Source organism: Choristoneura fumiferana, chromosome 20 (genome assembly GCF_025370935.1).
Source record: "Choristoneura fumiferana chromosome 20, NRCan_CFum_1, whole genome shotgun sequence".
NCBI classification, from domain to species: domain Eukaryota; kingdom Metazoa; phylum Arthropoda; class Insecta; order Lepidoptera; family Tortricidae; genus Choristoneura; species Choristoneura fumiferana.
In genome coordinates, this window is record NC_133491.1 from 1,609,413 (window position 1) to 1,637,038 (window position 27,626).

The 27,626-nt window shown below is 41.4% G+C and overlaps 2 protein-coding genes across 2 annotated transcripts in view; one reads left to right on the plus strand and one right to left on the minus strand.

Annotated features, from left to right (window-relative positions):
* Positions 1-18,715, plus strand: part of mas (trypsin-like serine protease domain-containing protein masquerade) — a 65,039-nt gene extending 46,324 nt beyond the window's left edge. Inside the window, exons 7-18 of the mRNA XM_074103650.1 lie at positions 1,522-1,641; positions 3,064-3,254; positions 4,898-5,098; positions 6,926-7,053; positions 7,538-7,662; positions 8,590-8,769; positions 9,619-9,696; positions 13,346-13,514; positions 14,725-14,912; positions 15,793-15,882; positions 16,337-16,491; positions 17,084-18,715. Of these exons, the coding sequence (XP_073959751.1) occupies positions 1,522-1,641; positions 3,064-3,254; positions 4,898-5,098; positions 6,926-7,053; positions 7,538-7,662; positions 8,590-8,769; positions 9,619-9,696; positions 13,346-13,514; positions 14,725-14,912; positions 15,793-15,882; positions 16,337-16,491; positions 17,084-17,251 (1,793 nt within the window). The 3' untranslated portion in view covers positions 17,252-18,715. The remainder of the gene's footprint in view (positions 1-1,521; positions 1,642-3,063; positions 3,255-4,897; positions 5,099-6,925; positions 7,054-7,537; positions 7,663-8,589; positions 8,770-9,618; positions 9,697-13,345; positions 13,515-14,724; positions 14,913-15,792; positions 15,883-16,336; positions 16,492-17,083) is intronic.
* Positions 18,716-22,682: 3,967 nt separating this feature from the next.
* Klp61F (Kinesin-like protein at 61F) overlaps positions 22,683-27,626 on the minus strand; it is a 31,842-nt gene continuing 26,898 nt past the window's right edge. The window contains exons 19-21 of the mRNA XM_074103221.1: positions 25,726-25,835; positions 24,617-24,778; positions 22,683-24,169 (exon numbers count right to left, since the gene is read on the minus strand). Coding sequence (XP_073959322.1) covers positions 24,056-24,169; positions 24,617-24,778; positions 25,726-25,835 — 386 coding nt within the window. The 3' untranslated portion in view covers positions 22,683-24,055. The remainder of the gene's footprint in view (positions 24,170-24,616; positions 24,779-25,725; positions 25,836-27,626) is intronic.

Genomic DNA, 27,626 nt, shown 5'->3' on the forward strand with positions numbered 1-27,626 from the left:
TGCACAAATCTGCAAAAGCAATTCAATGGTGCGTGTGAAACCCAATCCGCAACTGGGCCCGCGTGGGAAATGGCCCAAGCCCTCTTGTTCTGAGAGGAGGCCTGTGCCCAGCAGTGGGACATATATAGGCTGGGATGATGATGATGATGATGATGAACCGAAACCGAAACCGGTATTATGTTTGACATATATCCGTATCCATATCCAGATCCGAAATTGTATACGAGTATCCGTAACATCTCTGTTCATGAACCAATAGGAACGCTTCATTTGCCCATCCTAGCTCCGCTGTGATGTTTCCGCTAGAGCTGCACTTCGGTTCGCGAGCCCGACTTTGGCCAGTTTTTTTACACATCTCATATTGATGTTGATGTACAGTCACCTGCAATCATATCTGCCACAGCGGAGCGTGCAAAACTATCTGACGCGTCCTACCAGCTCTAGAAATAGAGTCGTCTCAGATATTTATGCACGGTTTATTGGTGGTTTACTGTACAAAGTCGTTAACCAATTATTAACGTTACTATCAAATCTGGTCATATTGATTAACGTTTGAGTAAAGTTAACTTCGAGCCCAACTTCAGCTTGGGTTAAATTTTACATTCATTATCTTAATAAAGGTAGAAAATTGGACCAGTCTTTATGAAACTGTAGAGTACCTATTTTACGCTTCTGTAGTTCTTGTTTTAAAGAGAACTCATGAGTTTATTGTAGGTACGCATGGGGGTTGAATGAATTATGCTAAATAGCGATTTAAATTATGTTAATTTCCATTATCTATGCCAGAGCTTTCCCCGGAGTAGAGTGGCTCATTTTGCCATCATAATCATCATCCTGCAAATTTAACCAGCTTGATCTGAGTCAGGTTTTCTTGTGTCAGTATAATTTCTCCTGTTGTTAATGGTGGGTTATTTAAGTATTTTGCGTCAGTCTCCCTCGACAGTAGATCACCAAGAAGCTGGAGGTTTGCCCCTTGTTCTTCGCTTGTTGTTTATGTGGAGCACAGATTTTTTGATAGGTTCATAAACATTTTTTTTTTGTTTGTATTTACTGTTCGCGTATCTCTGAGTTATCTTTTCCAGTTTAGGTTAGCTTGAAAAGATCCCTTTTAGGGATAAGTTCGCCTATGTACTCTTTTTGTTTAATTTTTTGCGTCTTATGTACAATAAAGTATTAACATACATTCTGTATTGTTATAATTTTAGTAAATGTATTGCCGAAGTAAGTGTACTTATACAAAATCAGATAATACCTACTAATAAGGCAATGCTTACATATTTAGGTCCATAGCAATGAATGAATAAAAGGTACCTATCTTAGTAATGACACATTTGTTTCTTACCTCGCAATTAAAGTGCATCTTTAATCAACGCAATTAACAGCAAAGTGTATCTTTTGTTCATAAAACTATTTTACTTTTGACTCAACTATTAACCCTCGCCTACGGCTCGTGCGATAAAGGTCTCGGGTAAAATTTCGCGCTTTATGCACTTGTTTTAATCCAGTATTTGTGGTTTCCAGGCAACGACACGATGTCGACGACCCGCAAGCCATTCACGACACGCTACACGACGCCGCGCGACGACGAAGATGAGGACGACCCGACGACGCCCGCGCCGCCCGACAAATATAAAGACAGTGGTAATTATTAGGTACACCATTAAACTAACTGATGTTGTAGGCGTAGAGATGAACATCTAGAGGGAAACTAGCGGCCAGATAATAGTAGATTATTTTCGTGGCATGGAAGTAAATAGGCGCTGGCTGAGTATGAGTAGTTAATAAACGAAACGACAAAAACAATACAAGCTGTTTCAGACACAATAAAAAAGTCCGGGGTTCCAACGAAATAACTGCTACCAGCCATTTGAGTTTAATTTTCATGGGTAGATAGCCGGGTGGAAAATTGCGTTTTCATCTCTAGGGTGGAAAGTATTATTTTTTTTAATTTTTCGATTAGCCACGGAGTCGAAGATAATTGAGTTACGTCAATGACACTTTTCTTTCACGTTTCGGCATGGCCATCTAGATGCACGTCGTGACCAAGGACACTGGAGGTTGAACGCCGAACATCCGTTTGAAACAAGAAGTTTGATCTTTATTACGTCACGAACATATTCTATCTCTTTCTTTAGTAAGGTTAAGAAAGAGATGGAAGTCATTCGTGAAATGTGAAAGAAAGAGATGAAATATGTATTCCTTATTTACACCTTATTTTATTACTTATTTATATAAATAAGTAATAAAGGTCAAACTTCTTCGTTCGGCGTTCAACCTCCAGTTTTGTATATAAGCTCCTTGGTCGTGACTGTGACCAACTAGATTTTTTTTTATAGTCGGCCGTGGCAAGTGGCCAGTCGAAAAGGTACCGTTGGAGGTTGGATATACCTAAGTAAATTCAATTTATTATTATTCTCATTTTTTAGGGTTCCGGAGCCAAAATGGCAAAAACGGAACCCTTATAGTTTCGCCATGTCTGTCTGTCTGTCCGTCCGTCCGCGGCTTTGCTCAGGGACTATCAATGCTAGAAAGCTGTAACTTTGCACGGATATATATGTAAACTATGCCGACAAAATAGTACAATAAAAAACTAAAAAAAAAATTTTTTTAGGGTATCTCCCATAGACGTAAAGTGGGGGTGATTTATTTTCTCATCCAACCCTGTAGTGTGGGTTATCGTTGGATAGGTCTTTTAAAACCATTAGGGGTTTGCTGACGATTTTTCGATCCAGTGATATGTGGGTATAAAATACGAAATCCTTAGAAAAATATTACTTAATTCTTTCGTAATGGCTACGGAACCCTATTTTGGGCGTGTCCGACACGCTCTTTGCCGGTTTTTTTTAGTATTTTACTTTCCTCACAGTCGAAATGAAAAGTAGAGTGTCTATTCGGGTGAAATTACCCATTTCCCCGCAAACTATTGGCGCTGTCACTTTGTTCGAGCGCCAGAAAATATCTCGGGTGGAATGGGTCACTTTCCACCCTTGGTTATCAATCTACTATTTTACTATAGTTGCATTTAGGTTTTATTGTTTTATGGTGTCATTTACCTAATTCCAGGAAACATAGCATGCCCCGGCGTGTGCGTGGAGGCGCGCCTCACGCAGTACTGTGAGGCCTACCTCACGACCCGCGACCTTTGCGTGTCGACCCGGCTCTGCTGCGTGTCCCGCGACGGGCTGGGGGACCGCCCGCCCTCGGACCTCGTCGTACCCAACGAGAAGAAGCATACCAAGCGGCCGACCACTGCGGTAAGTGTCCGCGCCTCATGCAGAGAGAGAGAGAGAGAAACATTTATTTACACATATTCGATACACATAAAAATACATTAGATGGAGAGAACAAAAAAAAAAAACATCGAATAGTATAAAGTGGACCCCACTCAGCATACTGTTACGGCAAGCCGCAACGCTGTTTTTCAGTGGGACCCATTTAAAAACTAAAACGTATAAAAACATACACACACTATGACGACACGAACGCCAGCGGAAGGAAGTTCGCAACCGGAAATAATGGCAACACTCGATCAGTTTAACCATCTTCGAAATTAAACCTCAAAAAGTCAAACCAGGATTGTAGCGTAATATTTACATTAATTTCAATAACAATGATATTGTGATGCATTACAATAACTCTCAATAAACTATAAAAACAGTGCAAAAATAAAAGAAACATTCCTGATTATAGACTATGCAGTCACAGAGGTTTGCCTCACGTCACGCGACCTGTACCTACCTCTACAGTCACAACACAGCTTGCATAAATATCTACCCCCTTATTCATAAAACTTAACAAGCCTATGTTAACCGACAAATGCTTTGTCCCTTTCTAACAAATACAAATGTCGAAGTGACAGATAAGGACAAACGAATTTTAGCGGCATTTTAACTAAAATAGGTTTGATTGTCGTTAATGAATAAGGGGGCTAAAACGTACGACTCTATTTTTAAGGCCAGTATAGGACGTGTTAAGACATTTATCCATGTTCCGCTTTTTTTTTATTCGACTGGATGGCAAACGAACAAGTTGGTCTCCTGATGGTAAGAGATCACCACCGCCCATAAACATCTGCAACAGGGGTATTGCAGATGCGTTGCCAACCTAGAGGCCTAAGATGGGATACCTCACGTGCCAGTAATTTCACCGGCGCAAGCACTGCTGCTTTACGGCAGGATTAGCGAGCAAGATGGTGGTAGCAATCCGGGCGGACCTTGCACAAGGTCCTACCACCTACAAAAGGCCTCCGCTGTGGCAATATACTGCACAATAAACCATAATAGGCAATATCCGTGTCTCGGATGTTATACGTTATCGGTCACTTGAGTGAGCACTCAGGTCGTAGATATATCTAATATTTATGTAGGTAGAGTAAAAACAACCTTCAACAAACTCAAAAACCTTTATCGAAAATACAAACAGACATGGATGCACAGAAAAACCAGAAAAAGAGACCAGCACTGGGAATCGAACCCAGTCCTCAGCAATCCGTGCTGCGTGCTATAACCCCTACGCCACTCTGCGGACAGGATCTAGACATGATTTTTTCCTATGCATACATATCTCAGGTTGCTTATTTCTACTATGCTACTTAAGCAAGTATAGCGACATCTATGTTTCGTCAAGAGACGTCACATTCTTTCGGAACTAACCGCTCACCCAGACAAGAGATGTCGCTACTAAGCAATTAAATTATGTTTGGTTTTTTGGAGTCTTTTTGTTATTTTTTATTTCAACTCCTTTGTTTCTTTTACGGGTATCCCGTGAAACCATATCGAATGATATGATATTTGATATGGTTTCACGGGATACCCGTAAAAGTAAAAATATTGAAGTTGAAATAAAAAATACAAAAATACTCCAAAAAAACAATCAAAAACCTTTCACAAATCCTCAGCTGACAACGACGCCGCAGCCCTCTAAGTACAAGGGCCCCCTTCGCAAGTGCCGCGGCGACTGCATCAGCGGTCTGTTCGCGCTGCTCTGCGACCACGTGGACGAGGACGCGCACTGTCCCGGAGAGGGCACGTGCTGCATCACCGAGCCCAAGGGGGAACTCACCACGCGACGCCCCACCACCACAAGGCCCACCACGCCGGTAAGATCAAAACGATGGTGGCTGAGTGTCTCTATCGGCGGCCGATCGTAAATACCACCAAAACACGAAATTCCTAGGTATATCGTGAAACGCCGGGCCGCCATATCGGTTCTGGCACTTCGCCGGCCGCTACCGCGGCACGTTCGCTTCGCTCGCTCGGCTCGTGCGTTGTGATCACAATTCATACCACCACTCATCGCTTCGCTCGTCGTAGGTAGGTACCTAAATTTTTCTTTTTTTCGGCATATCATTATTTGCCCGGTATAGAGCTAGGAATATCGACGAATGCGTTGCTCTAATCGATCTGCCGTATTATTTCTCAGGCCATCGTGATATGCCTGGCCAACTTTTAGGCATACCAAGAAATGGCACCATTTTTTATAATATACCTAGGAATTTCGTGATCTGGCGGATTTTACGATCGGCCACCGACATCTCGATTCCCACCGGGTTGATTGAATTAATCAATAGGCAAGAAAAGCAGTGAGTGTAGAAAAGGCGAATGAGAGACGTTGGGTCTATGGTTAAAATATAGACAGTAGGAAGGGTGTAGTTATGGAGCCACACTACATGCAGATCTTCATGTATCTTTCTAACCAGGGATGTAACGGATGTGATTTTATCGGAACCGAAAACGGAACCGGAACCAGAATCGGAGCCTGAGTGATAGGTGGACGAGATGTTAAGGGTAGGTCTACTAAACCTGAGGGTTTCTGACACTTGCGATCACAATCAATGACAGTTTTCGCATTTCGATCGTGAGTGTCGGAAACGTTACATAATCAAATAAACGAGCAGTTGGGTTCCGCATCACAAAAACTGATTGCAGATTTTAGATAAGATGGGATCGCGAGTGTCAGTGCAAGCACTGCGTTCACATTAATTCTTGCACTCTTCTGTTTGTATTTGATGCGCGCCGCTCATGTCCAGTCGCCGCGGTAAGCGTTGACATCCGATATAACTTCCGTTTCAAAAGTAACGGAACCGGAACCGAAACGGATGCGTAATATAAAACGGAAGTTCCGACTTAACGGAAACGGAAACGGAGCTCCGTAACATCCCTGATCCCATCACATTCATTAGAAATTCTTACTATTCTTCTCCACAAGTATTACCTATCTATTCTGTGCCACAAGTTTAAACTTATCCCCGTGTATAACCAAGTCCAAGGGCTAGCTGCTTATCTGTCTACATGGAAAGAGATCTCTCTATTGTGGTGTAGCCTTATCACAGGTTTATTCGTAAGCACTCCCCGATCTCCGCGTATAAACTTCTGCTGTCAGACTCCGGTCCAATGCAGGGCTACTATCTCCTTATCTATCGGCATTGAGAGAGATCTCTCTGTTGTGGTGTAGCCTTCTCACAGGGCTAAGCACTCCCCAATCCCCATGTATAACCCTGTGTTATAGCAGGCGCCGCTCCCACGCTGCAAATGCTACTTACGTCCTTGTCTACCATGGGGAGATTCTCTTCGGTCGTATATTTAGTATTCCCACAGGTCTAAGCACTCCCCAATCCCCGTGTATAACACTGTGTTCTCGCAGGTGACACTTTCGCGCTGCAAAGGCGACTTATCTCCTTGTCTAGCATCGTGAGAGATCTCTACATTGTCGTGTAGTCTCCCACAGATCTAAGCACTCCCCGATCCCCATGTATAACCCTGTGTTATCACAGGCGCCGCTCCCGCGCTGCAAAGGCTACTTATCTCCGTGTCTAGCATGGGGAGATATCTCTCTTCGGTTGTATAGTATTCCCACAGGTTTAAGCACTCCCCGATCCCCATGTATATCCCAGTGTATATGTATGTATAACCGTGTGTTGTCGCAGGCGCCGCTCCCGCGCTGTAAGGGCTACTGTCTGCTGAACATAATGGCGGCGTTCTGCGAGCGTCCCGCCGTGCTGCTGTCGCACACGCACTGCCAGCACAGCGGCTCCATCTGCTGTGACAACTCCAGGTATCGAATCACTTCTACTATAATTTATTTTTTGTTAACGTTTGCCATAATATAAAGAACTCGTGGTGTTTTCAGTTTTTTTTTTAAAAGTCATCTTATAGTAAACAAAAGTAATCTAACCACTCCTAAATCTAACATAACTTCAGAATTCTGAAGAAAATATTGTTTCAGAAATAAACTATTTTGTGACAAATGAAATTCAAGTGCGAAATTATATTTGAAATTTACCACGAGCTCACGGTGAAGGAAAACATTGTAAGGAAACCTGCACAAACTTGCTAAGCAATTCAGTGGTGTGTGAAAGTTCCCAATCCGCACTGGGCCCGCGTGCCCGGCAGTGTAACATATAGGCTTGGACGATGATGATGAAATGAAAATTATAGAAACCGATACGTTATGACACATGAAATTCGGGCAAAGGATAGAGAATCGATTAACCTGACTTTGTAGTAGCCTGGCTAAAAAAGGGTTGTGTGTTGCGCAGGGTGCCCCCGCGCACGACGCCGCGTCCGACCACGACGACGAGCTCGACGACGGCCGCGCCGCCCGACCCGCGCCCCGACTGTCCCGGCTCCTGCATCGTCTCGCTGCTCTCCTTTACCTGCTTCCGTGAGTATCACGCGACCTGCCCGTCACAACTCTAAGCCAGGGGTTTCCAAACTTCCAAACTCGGCGAAAGCTAGGTACTTTAGTTCTGCAACTTTTAAAAAAAATGTCCAGTGTTTTTTTTGATACATATTAAGTGTAATTTTCAATGTATTTCAATGGAGCACTAAATTGACAGTACATTGCTCAAATACCGCCGTGTCCGATACGCTGATAAATTCAAATATTATTTGAAAATGTTACAAAACAAAAGTACCTTTCATTTAAACCCCCAAGGTCAGAGACACCTGTACGTATATAACATATAGTGCTCTCTAAGTAGTTATCACCATTGGCGGTGGTACAATTTTAAGATACATTTACCTAAGCCAAGAGCACGGAGAACATATGGCCATTGGGGCTGCAAAATTCTCGAATGGAGACTACGGACGTCCACCCACGAGATGGACGATGACGACGATGGATGGATGAGCTGGTTAAAGCTACGGATTCACGATGGATTTAGGCCGCTTCCAACCGAAGCAACTTGAGGTATATGGAGAAGGCCTAAGTCCTACAGTGAAGTATTTGTAATTATTTTATTTTGAAAAAATGTCTTTCTGCCAAGTTTCTTGCGGCGCATTCTTCTTGGCAATGATGGTCTTTCCGAAAGCGCTGGTAGTTTAAAAAATGACGTGTAAAAGTGACCATTGCGGCTTATTTACTGAATAAATGGTTTGAAATTTGAAATTTGAACGTCTTACGGCTGATATGATGGTGATGATGTTAATGAGCTAAGCCAGAGGTTCCCAAACTCTTTTCCACGTAGACCACTTTCAAAGTTTTATTGTTATCGATAGAGCTGCTGCTACGTTTATACTAATATACCCAAAACTCCTAAAACCCCCACTCTGACCACTTTGACTTTGACCAAAGCCAATATGTTCCCAGGCAACGCTGAAATGACGGACGTGTTCAAGTGCAAAAAGGCGGGCACGCAGTGCTGCGCGCCCAAGTCCAAAGTGTTGGAGGTGTCCGGCGTGCGCGAGCGCAACGACACGTACCCGCTCGCCACCGCGCCGCCCAGGGAACACTACACGCAGTACACCACCACGCACGCGCCGCCCATGAGTGAGTACACCGGGTAAAGCGTAGCCATGAAGGTGCTCCCATTAACGTAACGTAAACGTTATATAACGTTATGAAATACGATTACATTGACACTTTATAACTTTTGTTAATACTTGTTATATGTTTTAAACGCTCCCACATTGATATACAAATGTTATATAACACCATAGGACAAATTATGGTGCTCCCACACTGGCTGTTATAAATGTTATAATGTTTATAATATAAAACACGATAACATTGTCTAATACTTTATAGCTTTTGTTACAACTGGTTAGATGTTTTAAACGCTCCTACATTGGTATAAAATGTTATATAAATATCACATGTATAACATCTAAAAAGTTGAAATAAAATAAAATAAATTGTATAACATTTGTTACAAATGTTTTACAACATTATACCTATTATAAAAGCCAATGTGTGATCACCATGATGGCTTAAAGCCACAGTATACAGAATAATCAATCCAAATGTGTCAGCACGTCAGTATGGACAAGTAGGAAACTATGAGAGATAGCGAAATCTGTTCTTAGGAACCATGGTGTCGATCTAAGATTGAATAAAAATGGCATTCAATTTGTTTTTAAAAACCGTCATACATACAAATAATACAGGGACAGAACACAAATGAGCAGTTACTGAGACAAACTACGTATTCTAAGTAGATACGCAAAGAGTGGCCAAGAACAAGAACACACAGTGCATAAACTAACCAGCGCCCACTGTAGCCCTTGACCAGGGTAGAGCGAAGTTGTCTACAACGCTTCCGCGCCTCTAAAAAGAAACTCTCGATACCAACAAAACAAGCTACCAAGTGTTTATTTAATACTAACTCATGTGTTTCAGCGGTGCCGTACGAGCCTACCTACGGGTCCACGCTGCGAGCACCCGAGAAGTACAACAAATATGTCTGCGGCGTGAAAGGTATATAATAAAAATTATCATCATCATCTAATAATATCCCATACCATGGCCATGGGTATAGTCGAGAAAAAACCTCCCCAGTTTATATGTAACAAGTAATGGAATGGCGAAAAGCGTGCCAGCCCATTTTTTTTTTTTTGGGGAGGACGACATACGACCGGGAAAAATCCGTTATTGACACTGGGAAGGGATGCCCCAGTAGTCTCCGACTCTCACGGAGTAAAAAACCTGGCACCCGCACGACTCCTCCCCCCATTTCTTTATCACCGATGTTCTTTACAGTGGTTATATCTTATTTCTTTTGCATATTAAACAGTTAAAATTCCGATTTTACAGAGGTTATAATCGGCATTGAGCTTCAAAGATTACAATTTTCCAGTTAATTTTAGAAAACTTACAACTACAATAAGGAACTTGCCGCGGCTAGAGATAGCCAGTAAACAAACCTCCAACCACGGCCAGAATCACTATTCTTACACTAAGATAAGCAGCTAGCCGCGGCTAGAGGTGGCTAGTAAACAAACCTCCAGTCGCGGCTAGAAGCACTATACTTAAACTAAAGTAAGCAGCTAGCCGCAGCTAGAGGTAGCCAGTAATCAAACCTCCAGCAGCGGCAAGAAGCATTACTCTTAAACTAAGATAAGCAGCTAGCCGCGGCTAGAAGTGGCCAGTACTTAACCCTCCAGCCGCGGCTAGAGATGGCTAGCAGCGGCTAGAAGTACAAGAACGGCTAATAGCCAGTCGCCAGTCTCGGACGAGTACCGCCATATGTTCAGGGTGCGTCAACCCGTAGACATGTTGCAACCAGGGGAGTAAAAGATAAGTGTCAACAAGAGATGGTTTAATTATCCAAAACTAAGGAAATACATCGTCCCAGAAGACAAATTACACAAACTTAACCTAAACTTAACACAGATCTAAAAAAGATTTAACAAGATATGTATAAAACAAAAGATATGATAGATATGCTTTTAAGGCCTCGAGCCTTGGCAAACCAGGCCCAAGCCCAAGACAAAACTACCTGACTGGTTGGTTCCGCCCGCTAATTTGGGTCCCGCCCATATCCTCCAGCCAGCCGCTCAACGGCTCTTCCTCAAACTCTCGCCTCTCGCGCCACCCCAGAGCCAGTCTAATTTAACCCCCGAAACTTGTTCTAGAATCGCCCTAGGGGGAATTTTATCTTCCGGGCAGAAGGGCTTTGGTCTTTCCGCCCTGGAGTGCCCGTACTTTGACAATATGTGGTCCCTCTCCCAGGGGCTGAGTCCCTTGAGTTTCTTGAGGTGGCGCGAGATGTGGCCGTCCTCCGTATGGAGACCCGACCCCCTCCCCCCCCCGACCTCGGAGAGGGGAGAGGCGAGTCCAGTTGTGCAGTTCTTCCTTCCGACGCGAGTTTCAGGCCCCGGTTCCCCACTGGTTCGTCCGGGGTGGCTGGTTGCCCCGCCGCAGACTCCTCCTTTTCGACCGCTTCCTCCCGGCACCTCGCCGATTCCGTCCCAGTCTCTCCACGTCGGGAGCAGAACTGGTAGTCCCTTTCTGTCACTAGGCTATCCAGAGCCAGTTGGCCCATCCGCCCGACAACGGCTTTGAAAGCTCCCGCGTACCAGTCCCGCTCCTCCCGCGTCCTCCGACAATCCGGGTTACCGCACTCCATCTTCGTGTCAAAACACCAGAACGGCAGTCACCACCAAGTTCCTTAAGTCACTGTCCACTCACCACAGCTCACTAAGCAGTTCGGCCTGGTAGACACAGCCAAAGCAAACCGCGATCAGTCGATGGCTAGCGGCTAGTGGCTAGCCGCCAGTTGGAAGTGGCTAGCGGCTAGTGGTTACTGGCTAGCAAAAAAGTGGCTAGTGGCTACCAGCTAGTAAAGTCGACAATATCACTCCCAGCCCTCACTCCGCGAACGCACAGGCAAGACTGGCTAGATGTAGACACCTTAGGCATCGGTCGACTCGGCGAAGCCGCCAGTTGCAAACGGCTAGCGGCCAGCGGCTATTGGCTAGAATGAATGAATGAATGAAAAAGTATTTATTTGACATTATTTTTACATAGGTTTTTGTACATAGCCCTGCAAAACTGTTTACACAGTTTGTCTGCAGAAGACAATGGCTAGCGGCTACCCCGTCAGCAACAGCCGGCGAAAAGCAAGACCGGCCAGGCCAGGCCACCCCAGCCTCCGCCCAATTCAGCCAGCCAGCCCATATTGGGTTCCGTAGCCATTATGAAAAATCAAGTCGTATTTTTCTAAGGAATTTGCATTTTAAATCTGAGAGACCTGGCAACCCTGGCCAAAGCAACACTTACTAAGAGAGTGCTGTTCGATTTTTATTAATTTAAATTAGTTGTTACGAATATTTAAGTCCCAAAGTTATGAAATGTGTAGTGAAAGTTCGACCGGAAACTTTTTAGTTGGAATAAACACCACTATTCACAAGACGGAGGAACTAACACGTCCATCGTATGACGGTGAGCAAGTTATCTTAAAGTTTTCGAGTTCTAAATTTTAAAATTTGAACTGAAACTGAAAATAAACGTTTTATAACGGTACATCACAACAGTTGCGGAAACAAGTCTAGATGCGCGGCTGTCACTGACAGCAACAGCTGAAAATGACATCTGTCACATAGTGTTGCCAGAGCAGACATACTCCAAGGAATATGTAAATTAGGAAACGAGCGTTTATAAAACTGCGCCAATCTTACAGAGCTTTGAGTTTTGTTTTTGCATCATCATCATCATCATAGCCTATGAAAAAAATAGTTATTTATTTAAGATTGGTTTTTAGGAATCTTTTTCTATTTTTAATTTCAATTCCAAATTTTTACTTTTACGGTCATCCCGTAAAACCTAAATTGAAAATACAAACTGAAATATAGATGCACAGAAAAACCAAAAAAATAAGACCAGCACAGGGAATCGAACCCAGGTCCTCGGTATTCCGTACCGCGTGCTATACCGCTACACCACTGCTGGTCAACAGTTGTTTATTTGTTTGCTGCGTACTGACAGCTGCAAACCTCTTTTTAAGAAACTTAAAATATTACCACTGGCATGCATGTATATACTTAAGGTTTGTCTTTTTTTTTTTTTTAGTCATAATTTTTTTTTAACCTAGGCTTATTCAAGTCTTTGGTTAAGTTCAAATTAAATAATTATCAAAATAAATTAAGTGTCATCCGGAGTATTTTGAAAAGAGATCGAACGTATTCCCTAGACAGCAGAGAACACAATATAAAAACCTGATATACCAGCCTCGTTGTCGTTCAGATATTTATAAACGTAACGCTTATAATATGTTGACAAAAAGCTGTTTAACAGTCTTCCAGACGAAAAGTTTTGAATGGACAAGTGTTCAAAACCAAATTGAAGAAATGGCTTTTGACTAACTGTTTTTATACAGTTAAAGAATATCTGGAATATAAATTAACTAATCAGTTGAGTACTGACTGAGGTACTGACATTTTTATTTTGTAGCATACTGGTACTTCAGGTACTAGCATACTAGTAACGAGCCTTTGTAAGGTGGCCTTTACACAAGCTTGTTCATTTGGTGGTGATGGTGACGTTAGATCAATATCACTTAGGTATGTGTTGTTTCGGTCGATCGTGCTTAGTAAAGTTAGTTATTTGTTTGATGTGTTGTTCGCAGGCACGACGTCGGCGGGGTCTAGAGGCGGGCGAGTGATGGGCGGCGAGGACGGCGAGCGCGGCGAGTGGTGCTGGCAGGTGGCGCTGATCAACTCGCTGAACCAGTACCTGTGCGGGGCCGCGCTCATCGGGACCCAGTGGGTGCTCACCGCGGCGCACTGCGTCACCAAGTGGGTCACGACACTTTTATTATAAACTAGCTTTTGCTCAAGGGTTCGCCCGCGTGGAATTCGGTTATGTTCCCTCGGGAACTGCATTTTTCGGAATAAAAAGTAGCCTATGTCACTCTCTAGCCCATAAACTATCTCTATGCTAAAAATCACGTCAATCCGTCGCCCGGTTTCGACGTGAAAGACGGACAAACATACACACACACTTTCGCATTTATAATAATTAGTATGGATGTGTGTGCGGGTGTGACGAGACTATCCGACACAGAACTAAGGTCATCGATGTAGCAGTGGGCTGGCCGTATCTGTCGAACCCCAGCTACTAACAACTGGTTGGAGTAGACTAGTTGATGAGTGGAGACCGCCTCGGCAAACGTAGTGTAGGACGCCCTCCAGCCAGGTGGAGTGATGATCTGCAAAATGCTGCTAGCAGAAGCTGGATGTGTCTAGCCGAGGACAGGGCGCAATGGCACTCATTGGCAGAGGTCAAAGAACTTTTCTAGTCAGGATGCTGAAACAGTCGCCGTAGCCGATATCCTCAAAATGAGTATAAAATGACTCTCTGCCAAGTACCTACGAGTATCTTGCGGTGCATTCTTAATGGTAAAATGTGGTATATAAAAGTCTTTCGCGGCCTACTGTCCAAATAAAACAAACTTTTTGATTTTGACTGGCATTTATACAAAAAAGTGTATTTTTATCTTTTTTTTTAATTTCAGAAAAACATATTTTTTTCCTACTCAGAATCAAGAGCACAGTCGATTCCGCTACTGTGAAAAATGTCCCAAACAAAAACGTCAGTTTTGTGACATTTTTTTTCGTACAGCCTGTATAGGCGTCACACAAAACTGAGTCATAATGCAAATAAAATAATACTAGACACTGGCAAAATTGTCCTCCATGGACAGAGCCATACTTAAAAAAACAACAACACAAAAAATATATTTCTATTTCTAACAATTCCTATGAAAAAATAAATACATTTTGGAAGAAAAGGTACCTACACAATACAAAGACTCTTTATTGTACCATCAGCCAAATAAGTGGTCTATCAATTTTTAAACAAGTTCCTATCAAATGAATATGTCGCTAAAGTCGAACTTACAAGTTGACAGACACGTCTGTTGGCAATACTGTTTTATGTCATGCAAACGATTATGAGCTTTAGGGTGGTACCAGTGATCACAATTTTTTGTCTCCTGAATTGCAGCATCGTCCGTTCTGGCGACTCAATCTACGTGCGCGTGGGCGACCACGACCTCACGCGCAAGTACGGGTCGCCGGGCGCGCAGACGCTGCGGGTGGCCACCACTTACATACACCACAACCATAACAGCCAGACCCTCGATAACGACATAGCGCTGCTCAAGTTGCACGGGAAGGCTGAGCTGAAGGAAGGTTGGTCTAGATTAGTTGAAGAAATGAGGGCTATCGCCGCTAGAGGCGCTGGTGTAGCGGGAGGTCTCCAAAATGTCAAATGTCACTGTTTTTGAAATTAATTATTTATGATTGGTTATTTGGAGTCTTTTTGTTGTATTTTTTATTTCAACTCCAAATTTGTTACTTTTACGCTCATCCCGTGAAATCCCGTTGAACCATATCGAAAATACAAACTGAGACATGGATGCACAGAAAAACCAGAAAAAGAGACCAGCGCTGGGAATTGAACCCAGGTCCTTAGCATTCCGTGCTGCGTGCCATACCCCTACACTACCAGTGGACAGGAGTACAGACACGAATTTCTCCTATGCACCCATTTCTCAGGTTGCTTATTTCTACTACGCTACTTAATCAGCAGCACTAGCGACATCTATATTTTGCTCTCATCGAGAGACGTAACACACTTTCGTAATTATTTATGGCAAATACCTATGCGTTACGGGGCAATGAATGTCTGTGTTTTGAGACAGTTTTGGCTTTCGGAAACCTTTGTCCTCCCTTTTTTCCGACACACAACACTGTGGCATGCTCGATGTTTTTATGGTACGGTATTAGGTATTAAATATGATTTAGCAGTAAATTTTGTTTTCACGCCCGTAATAACAAACTAACGACTATACTTCAGGCAGGACCTTTGTCTACAGTGGCGCCAACTGGTGAGCGCGAAAACGGTAGCCTTCATTGTGCCTTAACACTGCAATGACAACTGAGGCGAGACTGTGTCTGTTTTTGTATGATGTTTTATTTGTTCTTATGCTGGATTTAATGTAAATAATTTTGCATTTATTTTGCTTTTCTCGTCAGACTTTGTCTTTCACGAGCTACTGTTTTGTTCCAGGAGTGTGTCTGGTCTGTCTTCCGGCGCGCGGCGTGAGCCACGCGGCTGGTAAACGTTGCACCGTCACCGGTTATGGCTACATGGGTGAAAGTAAGTTTAGCAGTTACATTAAAATTCAGGCTTGGCCGAATATTCAGCGTTTTTGCAGCGTTTTTTGTCAGTAGTGTCTTCGCAGGTGTTATAAGAGGTAGGTAATACCCAAGGTTGTTTTTTTTTATGAAAATGTAAGACTGATGCTTAATTTAGCGTGATTAAACTTCTTGGGACTGTCTTTCCGCTGTGCTATACAAACGTGGGACGCTAATGACGTTTGACTGCGCGGTCAAAACGCTCGAATACTCGCCTTTGCGGAGGTCCACGTATGAGGGATTCTTGTAAGACAACGAAAATTTGGTGTGTAGGGGTTTTTTGGGATGAATAATCGATCTAGCTTGGTCTTATCTCGGGAGAACGCTTGTTATCGAGTTTTAGCCCGGGCAAAGCTCGGTCGCCCAGGTACTATTTATATTTATGTGAGCTAACGGTTAAAACTTGCGTTCTCCAGCCGGCCCGATCCCGCTGCGCGTGCGCGAGGCCGAGCTTCCGATCGTGAGCGACGCGGAGTGCATCCGTAAAGTGAACGCGGTCACAGAGAAGATCTTTATACTGCCGGCCAGCTCGTTCTGCGCGGGCGGCGAAGAAGGGAACGATGCTTGCCAGGTAACCACAGACAATATAATCATCTTCGGCTTATACATGTCTCACTGTTAGGCACAGGCCTCCTCTCAGATTGAAAGGGGTTGGGCCGTAGCGCCTGCCCGGTATTTCACACGTATTATATGTAGTTTGCTTCGCAGATATAAATATGCGGGCTGTCTCACGATGTTTTCCTTCACCAAAACTATTCTATTAGTCTTGACCCCCGCTCTGGGTCGGTTGTCCCATCGCGGTTCAACGGGGGGCAAGTGTATTGTTTGCGCGTTGTATGACGCGGGGCGGTATATTTGACTGACTATATTAAAGAAAAAATAACTAACTTACTAATAGGTACTATTCCATGATAATACTAACCATTAACTAGGCGTAAAATGCAGCGACCCCGGCGCCACCTGGTAGCAGAATATTGACGACTTGGCCCAGTGGCGACCCTTATATGAAGATATTTAAAATTTTAGTTTCCAGTCCATGTTTATTAACTCTCTGAATTGCCCCCCCCCCCCCACACAACTTTATTGAGAACCGAGAAAAGACCAGCATACAAAAAACTTGAAACTTAAGGGGGATACAACCGATTAACTCTTACACTCTGCAGGGCGACGGCGGTGGCCCCCTGGTCTGCCAAGACGACGGCTTCTACGAGCTGGTGGGCCTGGTCTCCTGGGGCTTCGGCTGCGGCCGGCAGGACGTCCCGGGCGTCTACGTCAAAGTTTCCTCATTCATCGGGTGGATCAACCAAATCATCTCCGTCAACAACCTATAGCCGAGCCACCTGGCAATGGCATCAGTGATCGATGTTATCGAACTCTAAAAACGTTCCGTCGATCATCGAAGAATTGAAATCACAGCGATTTAGTGAATACTTCTCAATAATGTAGAATTTTTAAACGATGTTTTCAACCGTCTCGTGATTTAGATTTGACGTCTTCTTTTCATGCAAAGACCAAGATAATTTTGCTGACGTCATATCAATGAACTAACACATCCTACCTTGCTAGAACTCGAATTAATCGAGTGGAGTGGAGAACTGAAGCTGTAATTTTAAGTCTTTGCCATTTTAAAAACGTGGTAATCGGAGCATCTTCGGTGACCGTCGAAACAGTAAGAACATTAATCGAAACAGTAAGTGGCAAGGGAACTTATAGATCTTAGACAAGTAAAATATCCCCTAAAATGTGCCATCTCCTGGCCCACGCCATTTTTTTTAAACCTATTGATGGTACACACTGTTGTGTTCATTCACTCATATATTTATTTATTTTGATCTTCATCATAAAAGGCAAAGTTTTACTATGTTGCCAGTTTGAAGAGGCATATTTTTGGCACTAGATTTCAATGAAAGTTGAAATATATTTTAACGTTTTTACTGAATTCTAGCGACAGAATATGGCTGAATAGCATTTACTAATAATAAAGACTTAAGGCATTAAATATTTTAAATTATTTATTCGCTTTAGTCATGTACATAAATAAGCTTTTTAGTTTAACTAAGTTAAATTAAAAATAGGATAGGTATTTATTTTGGCGGCATTTATTGTACTCCCACCATTTTATTTCTGCACAGATCTGGTTGCCAATTTCAGTATATTGCAAAAAGGTTCTGTTAACTGCTTATAAAAACTTTTTAATACCTTTCACCTACCTTCTTGTTCAACCCATGTTCAACCACTTTCAGGGTTCATGAGATCGATTTAAAAATTGTCAGTGTATAAAAAGTAACTGTCAGAAAAAATCTCTTTTCTAAGCACTTTTTTATGTATGATAGGTACCTACATTTACAACTAAAATAATACAATAATATTTTACAAATTAGGATTTCCTGTAAATTACAAACTCATTTAATTTATTAATACTTTATTTTATTATGCAATGTCGAAATTACTTTCTTTGTGACGCTTAGCATTTCTACATACAACTACTGAAGTTTGTTACATGTTAGCTTCAGATTTCTTATATTTGGTATCTTGTTTTTCTTTAAAAAAAAATACAATAACTTTGCTTTGTACCGATCTTCACTATAATAAAAATAAAGCAATACTTTATGAAATATTAAAGACCCTGAAAAATCATCATTTTAGAGCAGTTATTAGTTTTAGTATGGAAACCAAACGATAATTTATATGAATATTATGCACATAAATAAAGGTCTTCTTCAGTAAGGTCCCAAATCAGGCCTTGCGTTTGTACTAAATTGTAACTAAGCCATTATAGAACTTTGTCTCAATGAATGCAAATGCAATATCTGCCAGAGGAACAATATTACGGCATTATCAGTCCAAAAATTGACTAATACAAATTAAACGAAGCAAACACAGTAACCACTGTGACAAGGTTCCAAAATAGCTTATGATTTATTTTCGTTAGTGGGCATCAAGTTAAACAGAACATTAGGATCTTACTGAAAAGCGTAGATTAGTTATTTCTATACGTAAGAGCAAAAGGCTATGGTGGTCAAATGAAAACTATGTGTTTTATTTATTTATTAAACCTTCGAGCCATAACTTTGTAGAACTAAGACTCCAGTCTAGAGATGTAAATAGGCCAAAGATTGTTCAGTGCTACATACAAATTATCCATATTTGAGACGATTGATCGAAAACGAACTAACTATTACCAAAACCAACTAAAATTGTACATACAAAATTGTCGCATTTAACGTCAAAAATGGCAGATAGGGAAGCTGCCTTTTAATTTCACTGCACTTCACATTGAAATCTGTTATTAAATTTTTACCTTTTCGCTTTAGTTGTTACGTACGGTAGCAAAATGAAGAAAAACTATTTTATCCGTATAATTTGGTCAAATTGTTAACTACAGAGATTATAAGTATCACATAAGAGATAAGTTCTCAGTATCTCAAAGTTTGTCAATTGTTTTTATTACTTTAGTTTTGTACAATCGAAATGATGCTTATTAAGTTCACTCAGAAAAATTATCGATTTTGATGTACAGACTTTTCTAAGTGACGATTTTAATAATTATAAGTGCCTAATAACTACTTAAGTCGATGAAAATTTGTATGAAACTAGCATTGGGCAGGTCTTTGAAAGCTGGTCCATTGACTTCTTCGTAGAGTCCAGTTTTTCAAACATATTGTATGAAAAACTAGACTAAAGTTTGCTATAGTACGATTCTTAGGTCGATGTACTAGCTTAGTACTGTAAAATTAGGTACTTCGTCTGTTTGCTAATAAATTTGTGAAATTATGTCTTTTTTTTTGTTGCACGTTTACCATAATTTCCTCAAAGCTTCAAATATGTATATTACACCAACCACTCCGGCCACGCACGGCTGCTACTTTGGAAAAAGGAAGCGAAAATAAAGTCTTTCATCGAAGGCGGTAACTACATTTTCCCGGAGTCCATTCCAGAACGAAGTGGCAATATGGTCACCGCGTCCGCTCGCTCGCCCGGACCGCACATTTAACGAGAACTGAGTGCCTGGTATATACCAAAAAACTTAATGCACGCGGTGATTTGAAACCCCCGTCATACAGTTTGCGATAGTTAAGCGACAGTCGGTATTCAGAGGCATTATCAAGCAGCGATTCCACCAGATTGCGAGGAATATGTTATTCATTAACCAATAGGAACTCTTCATTTACCTCGCCTCGCTCCGCTCAGCTGTTTCCACCAGAGATGTGCTGTGCGAGGATGTGTAAATGAAGCGTTTCTATTGGTTAATAAAAACAACCTCGCACATTATTAGTGGTAACGCTGCTTTATACTGCTTAAGAACTGTCGTCGAATACACTTTAGTCATTATAACGCAATGCTAGTCATCGTAAATGGATCGGGCGGCTGCGTATATCTGGCCTTAAGGCCGCGGCCACAGGAAATCGCTCGACGCTCGTTTCCAGTGTCCAATCTGGTCACGTGACATAGCGATGAAACTGAAAATGTTGAGCTTTAACGTTGGAAAAAAATATCGGCGACTTGGGCACAGAATATATAATAGTACTAACGTACAGAATGGCCACGCTCCGCCCCGCACCGGTTCGAAGTTTGTAGAAGTAGGTATATCCATAGTAATTGAAAATAATAATGCTGAAAATACGCAGACAGACACATTTTAAGTAGGTTTAAATAAATCGAGGATATTCTGGCAGAACCGGATAAGTGCACAATATTTTTTTATAGGGTTTTGCTAGATAAATAAAGCAGAAAACATTGAGTATGCCTATGTATGTAACTTTAAAAAAAAATGCACTTATTCTGTTTTGCCAGAATACCCTCGAAATAGGTAAGATTAAAGATTACATTTATTTGCACATATCTAAGACATATCTACATATGCGTGCCTTTAAATGTCATTGGTAGCACTTATAGTACTATACGGTTTTGCAATAGTCAGCCCTGTGCAGCTTACGCACACATTGACGCGTGTACAGACGTCGTCGTGCCTATGTAGATTCGAGAACGCGTATTTTGTACGGCGTGGCCGCCCTGTGACTTGGGCACACCTTAAAGATGCGGCCACATCCAGTCGCTCTTCGCTCGATTGCAGCGATTAATCTGGTCACGTGACCATATTTTGAAGGTGATTTTGAATTTCCCGCGACTCGAAAAAGTAGCATCAAGTCGCCGCGTCGAGCAGCAGCGACAAGATGGCTTCTTACAGAAATGATATCTATTAGCAGTCGTGGCATTGGTACAAATAAAAGAAATTGGAGTGAATGAAAAAAAAAGAAGTGTTTTTGACGAAATTGAAGGGTTTTTTTCCCAGCGATAAAGCTCAACATTTTCAGCTTTATTGCTATATGTCACGTGATCAGATTTGACACTGAAAACGAGCGTCGAGCTATTTCATGTGGTCGCGGCCTTAGCCAGTTGTGATGGCAGAACCCTGGAGCAAAATAAACTATTTTATTTTAGAAATCGTTCGTTTGACATAAGGTGTCCCGCTGTCTTGTTAGTTTGGAGGCATCACAATTTCAATAAAACTGCAACGACTCGGATTACGTAAAGTTTATTTAATCATTAATATTTTCGAGTAAAAATCTACGTACATAATAATAGCAAACAGGACGACTTCATCAAAATAATAGCGTTACAAATAATTGTGTCATCTACATAATAATATAATTATAATAGCTTCAGTCACACAACACGAATAATATATTATTACTCAAACAAAGAAAAATGTGTAGAAAACCAAAACAAGGTTGTTTTCGAAGGATATATCTTATTACATGCAAGAAATTATCTTTTCAAAGCATTTTTTCAATTTTAAACTTTTTTCTGGAAATCAAGAAAACCCTTAACCATACTACATTTCGATATAGGCAGTAAAAGGTTCAATATATATGTACATACCTACGTCTTCGAATTAACACCTAATAATGCACGTCCCATAATTTGTGTACTGTGGCCCTAATCGTCAGGGCGTGCATTATTATTAGGTCGTAATGTATTGTGAAGTACATTAACTGCCTGCAATAATTAGCCAATAAGCAGCTTTGGTAGGAATCTTGATATTTGAACATTTTTCTTAAACCACGAAATGTTTTGTAGAACTTTGGACTCAGAAAAATATGGAATATTCTATTTAAACAGAACTGCATTTACTATTGAAGCTAGGAATATTGAATGAGATTTTGATAAATTCTATAATTTTTAAACAGAGTTTTCATATAAAATTTCACATTGCAATGCAAACACGCTATGCATATTTTCTACATAATACTATATAATTATACTTTTATTCTAACAAACACACAAATGATATTAATCAAGTCTTTTATCATTTAAAAAAGTATTTGCGAAAAACTTACGTCGACTATTTGAAATAAAACTAAACACATAAATGCACTTAAAAATCTATATTAATAATTTCGTACCGGTCTACGGTAGACTCGAACGAAATGCACATCAAATTGAAGAGCGTAAAAAAATTAGTCAATCCGAGTCGACAACTTGTAGGCGGAAAAATTCGGATTATCGAGTATTTTCAATATAAACTTGAATAAATTACTAAGTATATAATGGCGTTGCGAAGTAAACATGTCAAAGTCATCACATCAAAGTGGCGTTAGTGTCACGTCATCACGTGTCACAGGTTTGCATTTCGTTCTCCATTGTGACCTCTTAAGGGTCCACACACGGTACGATTCGTCGATTTTCATCAGATCGATCGTACAGACGAATCGTGCCGTATATTTAGGTCTAATTTCTTGATAATGAGACAGAGACATCTCAGTTATTTGGGCAAATAAGATCTAGGAGAAATATCTACTAGAAAAATACCGATACGTAGGTTAGCTGTGAAAGTACGTTTGTAATAATATTAAGGCTAGGAATATACGTCAGATTTTTCAATAAGTACGACGTCTTTACACTGGCAAAAATTTTTTTTCAAACATGTTATTAGGAGTCTACGTTTTACCCGAGCGAAGCCGGGTTTTCATCTAGTATTTATATAAACCTAATAAAAATAATTGTGAATTATTATTTTTATATCAAACCATTATTTTATTTTGTAGTTTAACTAATGAATTATCGAAACCATACACCATTTTCACTGGTTCTCAGAACGAAATCTGGAAAAACTATAATATTCTTTAGATTAGTTTACTTTTATTGCTTTCAACGTACAGAATTTTAATACAATAGATGGTAATCGCGTAATGTTCGTGTCCTGGTTTATGGTCTCGCTAAATCAATCTATGCTATCACTCTTTCCTGCAGCGAGGATCGTATTTATCGCACTGCGATATTCTCTCTCGCTGAAGTCTTAACGTGCCACATCTAGTACTGTTCGAATCCAGTTTAGAATTAAAGTACAACTTTAGCAGTTTTTGGACGTTAATTCTACGCGCAAACCCGCCTTACACCATTAGTACGACAAATACACGCATATAAATACTACAAGAGATAATCACTATGATTGGTGCAATTTTTTTTTTCATTTGTATAGATATCAATCCATCTAAACTGAATCTGGTGCATTAATATCTTTCTATTTTTCACCCACGAAGGTTTAGGGTGAGATGTTGTAACGAACGGTAAGGCCGATTTAGTCGCGAACTGTGATGGGTTTGTAGTTTAACGGCGATGGTTTAGATAGGTGCTATACGTTTTTGCTCATTAAAATTTGAATATAGAAGACTTTCATAATAAACGGGTTTTTGACTTTTTTCCCCTCTAACGAGGCTTTACGATCTTCAGGCAGATCGCAAGCCACACATGGCACAACTCAGGCCCTGTACTACGTAGTGCAAAATTCGAACTTTGTATCCTGCCGTCTCGCTGATGCTTATATTATTCAATACGAGAGTGAGAGGGACGGAACGGCACGAACTTCGATTTTCGAATTTCGTAGTAGCCCCGCTGCACTAGCGTATCTATAGATGTGAAAGTTGCAGAATGTTTCCAAAAAGTTGGGAAAAATTTCAGAAATTTAAGAAACAGAAAGTTTTAACCCCCACACAAAATTGTGAGAAGTTTCCGAAATTTTCATATATGAAAAATTCCGCTATTTTGGAAAGTTTGGTTTGGCACATCACTACGTATCTCAGTGTTTAGTGAACAGTCCGTATATTGGTGTTTATAATGTAGGCACATACTGGCTAGTTATCGTTCCTCTCGACGAGCGGTTTCTTGTGCGAGGTGGGCGCGGGCAGACGCGACGTCTTCTTGTGCGACACAGGACGGTACAGCGTGTTCTCTTTGCCGGGCTGCGCCTGGAAATAAACGAAGCTGTCATGAGTTTGGGCCGTTTGTTGTCTGTGAAGCAGTCAGTCACGTTACACTTTAATATGTATAGATAGATGATCATAAGTAAGCACTGCATAATTTTTGAAAGCTCCCCTTTTTAGAGTTTTCTTAGCTAAAATGTCAAAAACGGAACCCTTATAGTTTCGCCATGTCTGTCCGTCCTACGGTCTGTAATTTCTAATTTAATAATTTCATGTCAAAGAGTCTGTTGTAGTGCTAACGAGTGTTCCATTTGTTCCTCTATAAAAGAAATTGGGATTATTTATTATTTTACGACAATACCGTTATCATTTAGGTAGAGTCGATAAGTGAGAAGTCACTATGACAGGTCTGAAATGGCACGAAATTCCAGTTTCTACTTATGACAACTCCTCTAGTTTTCTCTACTCCGTGGTACACACAGATGAACTGACCTTTCTGTAGTAGATGTCAGTCTCTGAGGTGGATTTGCAGATGGGCTGCGCGGGGGGCGCGGGCGGCGAGGGCGTGGGGAACACGGCCGAGTCCTCCGACACGGACGACTCGCTGTCCGACGGCGGGCTCGTCTCGGGGTCAGACTCCACCACTACGCACTCCTGTTGGAGATCAATTGGTTACACAATAGCACTATCAATAACGTATCAATAGGCTAACAGATCTATTGAATAAATTTTGTCGGGTTAGTTCGTATTTGGGTATTTCTCAAAAAGTTGTCCCCTCATGAAATTGACAAAAAATTATTAACACTAAGAAAGAAAGAAAGAAAATAATTTATTTATAACAGCAGTGACACATTACACAGTTTAGAAAAAATAACAACACCTTTGTATGTTGTTGCCGCTATAAAAAGGTCGCTCAGCATAATGACGAACATTAACTACTACAACTAATATTGTGGATTACACAGAATTAGCCATTGTTGGTTGAGCGGTATTTGTATTTGCAGTATCATCGACGATTGTGCCACGTTTGTGATTGGTTATTTAAATGAGCCAATCGCAAAAAAGACTAACATCTGACCATTCGATACCGAAGCCATCTACGCACTGTGCGACTAAAATATGAAATAACTAGCTCTTGCCCGCGGCTTTGCCCGCGTGGAATACGGTTATCGCGCGATTCCCTCGAGAACTGCATTTTTCTGGGATAAAAAGTAGCCTATGTCACTCTCTGGCCCATAAACTATCTCTATGCCAAAAATCACGTGGATCCGTTGCTCCGTTTCGACGTGAAAGACGGACAAACATACAAACACACACACTTTCGCATTTATAATATTACTAGCTTTTGCCCGCGGCTTCGCCCGCGTGGAACTAAGGTTATCGCGCGCTGTTCCCTTTAGCAACTGTGCATTTTGCTGGGACAAAAAGTAGCCTATGTCACTTTCTGGCCCATAAACTATCTCTATGCCAAAAATCACGTCGATCCGTCGCTCCGTTTCGACGTGAAAGACGGGTAAACACACACTTACGCATTTATAATATTAGTATATATATATGGATGTTGCTGACATAATATGGCTACTAAGGTCATTAGTACGTACCTCTTCGTGGTTCTGTCGTGCAGCGCGGAAGCGCGCCAGGATGCGTTCGTGCGGGGACGTGGCCGCCAGCTGCCGCGGGAAGCGGTACTCGCGCCGCACCGGCGTCTTGCCTGCGACAACACAAACAATACGGTATTTGACTTTTTTTTTTTTTTTTTTTATTTCACTGGATGGCAAACGAGCAAATGGGTCTCCTGATGGTAAGAGATCACCACCGCCCATAAACATCTGCAACACCAGGGGTATTGCAGACGCGTTGCCAACCTAGAGGCCTAAGATGGGATACCTCACGTGCCAGTAATTTCACCGGCTGTCTTACTCTCCACGCCGAAACAACAGTGCAAGCACTGCTGCTTCACGGCAGGATTAGCGAGCAAGATGGTGGTAGCAATCCGGGCGGACCTTGCACAAGGTCGTACCACCTGCAATATTTTGTATATGTTTTATAAATTAAAACTACACAATGCCTGTTATCGGAATAGAAACACAATTTTCAAGCTACCTTTACAAATAACAAAGTTATAAAGGTTTGAAATTCAAGATTAGACAGAGAAAGACATACTGGCATGTGACGTCACACGCCAGCACCGCCATACTTGCTGCATAGAGAAAAGCGTTCGAGAAAGAGACAGGTATATAGATTTTTGAAAAAATCACTATAAATCAAATTTTCAACAGATTTAAATTTTCTCTTCTTGCTGGAATGTTTTGGAGAGGCCCGTCCTCCACTAAAATACCGGCCAAGTGATATACGGATTCGCGCACCGATGGTTCCGTCCAAATTTATTTTGTACGCAGTGTGGGTTGCGTGAAATCAGTATTTGGCTCTAGTAAGCTACAACTTTTTAAATTTTACATTCACCCTCACATCTAACACTGCGCAATAACCTAACCTAACCAACCAAAAGTTGGAAAACCCCCGACTTTGTCACTTCAGAGTTCAATAGCTCAAAAAAGGCTGAACCGATTTTGATGAAACATATCTAAGAACTATCGCTAGAAACCCTGCTTTCAACCACCCGTTTAAGACGTCCAATGTTGGACAAGGCCTCCTCCTTAGAATGCCATAGCGAAAGACAACTCGTTATGCATCACCGGTTGGTAGCCCGCTATTCTCGCGGCGGTGTCAGTCGACCTAGTATTTGGCTTGTAAACGATCTTCCTTCCCAGCGGTTAATGTAGTGAAATAACGCTCTGCCATCGTATTTTATCGGAAAACTTCGTAGTTATCTAGCTTTCTCAGCTGGCTTACTGAAGTTTACTGACGCTTATTGAGAAAAAAAGATAAATAGAATTTATCCTACAAAGTACTATGGAAAGACATTGTTTACTAGCAGCCTTATTCATAAAAAGTTAGAGCCTCCTTGAAGGCCCGATGCTAAAAAACATGATTCATAAACGTCTGTTAGCGCTAATCAGTCGATCAAGGCTCTGCTAAAGTTAGGGGACCGTAGACCCTCCTTTATCTCCCTGCTAAGTCACAAAATGGCCGCCACAAATTTGAACATCTGACTTTGACAAGAGCAAAAAACCATACCGAAGATATTTTTAGTGAAGGGTAACCCTTTACGCCAAGATAAAAAAAACAGGAAAAATATTTTCAGGAATTTGTATTTAAAAAACCCCTTAATTAGATATTTATTACTACTACTTTACTAACAATAAATATGAAAACAAATAAAATTAGGATGATTAACTTAATTACGGCTTTTTGCACTTAGGTACAACATAAACATGCGGATCGGAAATGGCGGGAAAACAAACATTACAACAATTGCTTTTCTTACTTTATCCTCCACTGTCCAATTATCACTCCTTCTTTTGGTGGCATCCATTTTTAAAATCGTAAGAAACTACACTAAGCTCGTGTGTCTTCGTAAAAATTTGCGTTTTCCTGCTAA